Below are 6,673 nucleotides of genomic sequence, written 5' to 3' on the forward strand. Positions count from 1 at the left end.
TATTTAAACTTCCTGGATTCTCAGTCCAGTGCCTGGCATCGTTGTAATCAGTTCATTTCTGTTTGCTCCTGTCTTCAGGTCCTGGTTCCTTGCAGATAAGCTAAGTCCTGCTTTCTTATTTTTGTTTATTTGCATTGTTCTTACTTTTGTCCAGCTTGTACAAAATGTGATTTCTGATTTCGCTGGAAGCTCTAGGGGGCTGATATTCTCCCCCCTCACCGTTAGTCGGTTCGGGGGTTCTTGGATATTCAGCGTGGATATTTTGTAGGGTTTTTTGCTGACCGTATAAGTCATCTTACTATCTTCTGCTATTAGTCAGTGGGCCTCTCTTTGCTAAAATCTAGTTCATTCTTGCGTTTGTCTTTTCTTCTTACCTCACCGTTATTATTTGTTGGGGGCTTGTACTATAACTTTGGGGTCTTTCTTCTTGAGGCAAGAGAGGTCTTATTTTCCCTGATAGGGTTAGTTAGTTCTCCGGCTGGCGCGAGACGTCTAGGATCAACGTAGGTACGTTCCCCGGCTACTGTTAGTTGGTTGTGCTAGGATCAGATATACGGTCAGCCTAGTTACCACTTCCCTATGAGCTAGTATTTATGTTTGCAGACTTTGCTGAAATCTCTGAGATCCTCTGCCATTGGGATCATAACAGGAACCTCTGTCAGGCTACGTTCACATTTGCGTTGTGCGCCGCAGCGTCGGCGCCGCAACGCAACGCATGCGTCGTGCGGCCCTATCTTTAACATTGGGGCCGCATGGCGCCGCATGTACATGCGTTGTCATGCGTTTTGGTGCGTCTTACGCCGCATGCGGCGTTAGGGCGCACCTGTCAGGGCGTGGCAAATGCAACATGTTGCATTTTTTTGGCGGCGCAGACTTTTTAAAAAACGCATGCGTCGTGTTTGCGTCGTGTTTGCGTCGTCGATGCGCCTTTTTTTCCATTGACTTGCATTGACAACGCAGACGACGCAAGTACTTGCGTCGTGATGCGTTGTACGACGCATGCGTTTTTCTTTCAAAAATGCAAAACATTGTCTAGACTTTGTCTAGACACTTAAAAAAAGCACTATATATATAAAAAAAGGGGGGGGGGTTTGCCATTGTCTTTCACAGAGCAGACAGAGCACACAGAGCAGACAGAGAGAGGAGCAACCTGCTTTCCAAACCTGTAAGTATATATTTCTCTTTGCATAATTTTTTTTCTGTGTTTTATTTCTTGTTTTTGATTTAATTTGTGCAATGTTTGCTCTGTGATATTGTACGGTTATGGCACTGTAGGTTGTTATTGAATAATAACAGGTTTTTTTAATGTGTTTCTGATATATGCTGGCGTTTCTTGTGTGCGGCCTTGCTGGGTTTGGATTGGTTTTGGATTTATTTTTGGTTGTTCTTGTGTCATGCGGATGTTCAATGCCTTTTTTTTGGAAGATTTTTTATTGTAAAATTTGTGGTGCATGTCTTTTTCTGGCTTCTATTGTTGGGGTAACCGTATGGCGTTTTCTAGGCTCATGTCTTGCTGTGTTTTTTATGCTGTTGGCATTTTTTTTTCTTTCCTTGAGTGTCTTTTCTTGCTGGTGGGGGGGGCTACATTTATGATGTTTCATTTGTATTGTATTGTTCCGTGCTGCTATATGCCATTACATGTTCAATTGTATTATGGTTACGTCGTTTTCTGTATGGCTTCCATATATATATCTCCTGTCTTGAATGTTTCCATAGCCAAGTGTGTATTTAATTTTTTTTTTTTTTTGGTGGGGCCCTTTTTTAAAAATTTCTTGTGTTCTCTTTTCTATTTGACTATGGTTTTTCTTTTGGGTTGCTGTATTTTGAACAGCGGTTGTCCCGTAATGTTTATTGCTTATTATCTAGAATGGTATTTATCGCCTTTTTCAGATGTATTTCTGTGGTAGATGTCACCAGATGGTGTTGTTTTGGATCATGTCTTGTTGCTATTGTAAAGTATGGCGTGCAGTTTGCTATTTCATTGTGCCTTTTTTTTTTCCTCTTTATTTTTTAAGTTTTTATTTTTTTAAATTTGGACATTTTTTTTTTTTTTTTTTTGCTTAATTTTTTTTGGGTCTATTCTTGTATTGTTTCTTCTATTGCCTTCTCTTTCAATGTATGGCGTTGTGGTGTCGCTTTTTGAGTTTGCATTGTCCTATCAGTCAACAGTCAATTGTGGTTGTTTTAATGTTTTATTGTATGTGGCATTGTTAGCTTTGGATGTGATTTTTTGCTCATTTTTTCATTGCAGAGCAAACTTCCAATAATGGCGAGTTCTTCTCCAGCATCTGGCCAATCGGCGAGGGGGAGTGCGGTGAGTAATTATGTCCAGTTGCTTACTATTCGCTGCCATTTGTAGCATTGACACTAATTTTTGTATACATTTTTTTACAGGCTTCTTCAAGTGAGGGGGAAGGCACACGGCGGGAGCAGGGAGATCGGTGCCAAGATGTGTCGTCAGGCCGGCAAGTGAGTATTTGTTTTTTTTTTTTATCTTTTTTTTTGAGTAGCATCCTGCTGGGAGGAACATTAGGAGCATCCTGGTTTCACTAGGGATGTTTACTAAGCTTAATAACATTATAGCTTTTCAGGGCAGCAAGTATTTGGGGGAAGGTAACATATAGTTGAACTCCCTGCACAAAAACATTCAAAAATACAGGTGTAGAAACCATCAATATACATACATCAAATGGCAAAGGACAGGGCAAAGGTACATATCATGACAGGTGCTGGTGGTTGTTTATATTAGCATATTTGTAACCTTTTTGTTTTCTATTTTTTCTAGGTTTCACAACGGGACCACAGGGAGAGTATAGATGTGGACCTCCTGATCTCCAGCATCCAGGAGCGTGGCCCGTTGTGGGACAGCCGTGACCCCCGGCACATGGACCAGGTGGTGATCAGGCGTTTGTGGGCAGAGGTGGCAAAGTCGCTGTGGGATGGCTTTGACAGTGCCTCCGCCAAGGACAAAGGCAACTTTCGTGAGTATTGCTGATACGCTGCTATGACCCATCTTGCCAGGATAAACACAACCGTGTGTGATGCTATCAACGCCTAAACTTTGCATCACACACGGTTGTTTTATCCTTTTAAAATGCTACATATGTAACCTTTTTTTTTCTTTGCATTCACAGTGAAAAAGTTGAGGACCAGATGGCGATCCATGAAGGACCGTTTCAATAAGGGGCTGCGTGCTGAGGAGGAGCAATCGAGGAGTGGTGCTGCTGCGACCAAGTCGGTGCCCTACAAATATAACAGGGCACTACAGTTCCTAAGACCCATCCTTACACGCCGACAGTAAGTATTTTGTCCACATACCATATTGCACATTGTACATTGCCCAGACACATAACATATTGCACAGCCACATAGTTCATTGCCCAGCCACATAGCATATTGCACAGCCACATAGTACATTGCCCAGCCACGTACATTGTGCATCCACACACATAGTATATTTGCAGGCCACTATATCGCAGCCACATAGTACACGTTCTAGCCACGTATCCACATAGTACATTTCCCAGGCACATAGTGTATTGGCCATCAATGTAGTCAGCGTAGCATATTGGCCATCCACGGTAATTTTTTTAGGTTAAGCGAGAGTCCTTGTAGTCCATGACAGGTTACGTTCTAAGTCAGTGTAGTTCTGATCGCAGGAATAATGATGACGTCTCGATCACATGATCCTAACGTCATGGACATTCCTGCGATCAGATCAGCAAAGTCTGGTTTTTATTTTTTTTTAATTTTTTTATAGACCTTAAATTTTATATTATTTTTGCGACATAGACGGCATCTTGAAATTATTTTTTCACACAAAAATTTTTTAAAAATATGACAGGGGTATGCATTGCCTTTGGCAGAGGGAATGTACAGTCATTTTCTGCCGTCGGTATGTCCATGATTGTTATCGTGAGCCCTAATGGTCAGCTGGCGATAACAATCAGCAATTTATTATAGGCCACACAGACTGAGAGACAGGGGATTGTAATGTTTTGATGTGTCATGTAATGTAAATTTTATTACAGGAGTTGGCGTATGTGATAGTTTATTAATTGAAGACTAATTTTTTCCTTTTCTTTTCACAGGACACACAGCAGCACCCTCCAGCGAGCTCGCCCCTGTGAAGCGGAACTTCATGGATCGCCATCTGACCCGTCACAGCCCTCCCACAGCGACAGCAGGCTTGCACCACCATCATCTGGAGAACCGGCTGCCGGTACATCAGGTTTTCCCCTGCCCGAGGCCTCTGGCGCACCTTCGTTCGGGAATTCCCGACAGCGCCAGCGTGCCTCGGACAGGTCAGTCATGCCCGAATTTTTGCACTTGAGCACGGTGTTCCAGAACGGTTTCAAGGCGTTGAGAGATCAAATGTCCAGTATGGAACGGCGCCTTGAAAACCTGGAAGCCGAGCTCTCAAATCCGGCAAAGCATTTTTTAAGTACAATTGCTAAAGGCATGGTGGAAAACCTTACGCCGGAACTCCAGATTTCGGTGATGCAGGACTGCAACAATTCTTACGTGAGGGCTCTGCAGCAGGCTCGGGTCATGCAGTCAGCGACACTGCCCGTAGTGCCGTCGCTGGCTAGCATGACTCCGACTCCTGCTGCAGAGTCACTCCAGCCACCCCACCCTGGTCCAAGTGCCGGGCGACGCCACCACAGGCACCATACTAGTGTGCGGCCCACTCCTGCTCCTGCCAGGCCCTCATCCTCCCGTAGGAGTGCCTCTGGGGGAGATGCCGCAGAAGGCAGGAAAAAAAAAAAAACACATAAGAGGAGGCACACACAGAGACACACAGAGGCACAGGTTCTGGCTGCTCCAGTACAGACACCATCTCATCGTGGCTCTAGCCACAGCAGGAGCAGCCAGGGCCAACCAAGACAGAAATACAGTCGCCTTGTGTTGCCTCCTCCCTCCCATAGTGATGATGCGGTCTCCCCAGTGTACCCTGCGCGGGGTTTGGACCTGCCGTCAAGCCTCCTCGACTATGGCTCCTCCTCCTCTTCCACTCCCCAGCCACGTTCAAGAACTTGGAGCTACCGGTCACCGCTGGTAGCGGAAGTTGATCCCCCCTCGGCTGTTGATGATACCCCCTAATTTTCTTTTCCCTTTTTTTTCTGTTTCCCCCAAATAAAAAGTTATTTTATTGAAAAAAATATTTGGTCTTCTTTTAACGTACACTTCTCGGCAATTCACTCCGTGCGCCGTTTATTTGTGCTTCAAACACCTCATATATGCAATGTCAGACAGTATTTTTGGATTTTTAAATTTTAACGTTTCTTTGGGTGTCTCTCATTGCTGTATGAGGTGTTTACAAACACTAAAGTGTATGAGGTGTTTTCAAACACTAAGGGTATGTGTCCACGCTCAGGATTGCATCCGGATTTGGTCAGGATTTTAATTCAATATTTGTAGCCAAAACCAGGCGTGGGTGATAAATACAGAAGTGGAGCATATGTTTCTATTCTACTTTTCCTCTAATTGTTCCACTCCTGGTTTTGGCTTACAAATACTGATGAAAAAACCTGAGCAAATCCGGATGCAATCCTGAACGTGGACACATACCGTAAAGTTACCTTCACACTTAACAATGCTGCAGCAACACAGACAATGATGCAATTCACTGCAGCATCGGTATTTGGTCGCTGGAGTGCTGTCTGTGTGACAGCTCTCCAGCGACCAACGATGCCGAGGTCCCCGGGTAACCATGGTAAACATCGGGTTGAAGTGCAGGGCGCACTTCTGATGTTTACCATGGTTACCAGTGTAAAATGAAAAAAAAAAAACATTCACAATCGCATCGCCCGGCGTCAGCTTCCCTGCACTGACTGAGTGACGTCCCTCACAGCAAAGCGGTAAAATCAACGCTGTGCTGTGAATTTACTTTACGGCCGGCGCTCAGTCAGTGAAGGAAGCGGACGCCAGGGGACGCGAAGATGAGTATATTTATTTTTATTTTTTAGTTTACATTTAACACTGGTAACCACGGTAAACATCGGGTTACTAAGCGCGACCATGCGCTTGGTAACCCGTTGTTTACCCTGGTTAACAGTAAACATCGCTGGTATCGTTGTTGTTGCTGTCAAACACAACGATACACTGCGATCTTAAACAAATATGTTATATGCTATGGCATAATAATTTGCTCTTTGAAAAAGGGTAGAAAACTTAGAAAACTTTTTTATTAAACAACATTTTCAAAAGAAAGGTTTACAAATTTTTAGAAAGGCACATTACATTAGTGAACTATAGGTAGATGCCTAATTTGACATAACCAAACCAACCAAAACGGATTTATTGCACATCATGTAGAATTAGTTTATTACCACAATCACAATACAGGGATTTATTGGTGTAGTTAAATGCAGAATAAAGTCCAACAGTAAAACATAAACACTACACCATTGTATCTTGCCATGACACACGGCCAACATCTGACACAAAATAGGCCGCAAAACGATCCCTCATCTGTGCAATTTCCACACTTGTCCTCAGAGGATGATCCTGGTAATCGGGCAATGTGTTGGCTATGGGTTCATCCAGTTCCACATTCAGTCTCTCTTTGGTCAGAATATAATTGTGGAGAACCACACACGCCTTCACCACCTCATCCACTGTCTCAGTTTTCAGATTAATGGCGGATCCTAATATCCGCCATTTGGAGACA

General features: G+C 43.7%; 1 protein-coding gene across 1 annotated transcript; it reads left to right on the plus strand.

The window, feature by feature from the left end:
- The first annotated feature begins 2,548 nt into the window (after positions 1-2,548).
- On the plus strand, positions 2,549-5,072 carry LOC143796638 (uncharacterized). Its single transcript, XM_077281040.1, has 4 exons — positions 2,549-2,981; positions 3,135-3,297; positions 4,092-4,753; positions 5,023-5,072. The coding sequence occupies exons 1-4, from the start codon at positions 2,885-2,887 to the stop codon at positions 5,070-5,072; spliced, it is 972 nt and encodes a 323-aa protein (XP_077137155.1). The 5' UTR covers positions 2,549-2,884.
- The last annotated feature ends 1,601 nt before the right edge of the window (positions 5,073-6,673 follow it).

Source organism: Ranitomeya variabilis, chromosome 1 (genome assembly GCF_051348905.1).
Source record: "Ranitomeya variabilis isolate aRanVar5 chromosome 1, aRanVar5.hap1, whole genome shotgun sequence".
Classification (NCBI taxonomy): Eukaryota; Metazoa; Chordata; class Amphibia; order Anura; family Dendrobatidae; genus Ranitomeya; species Ranitomeya variabilis.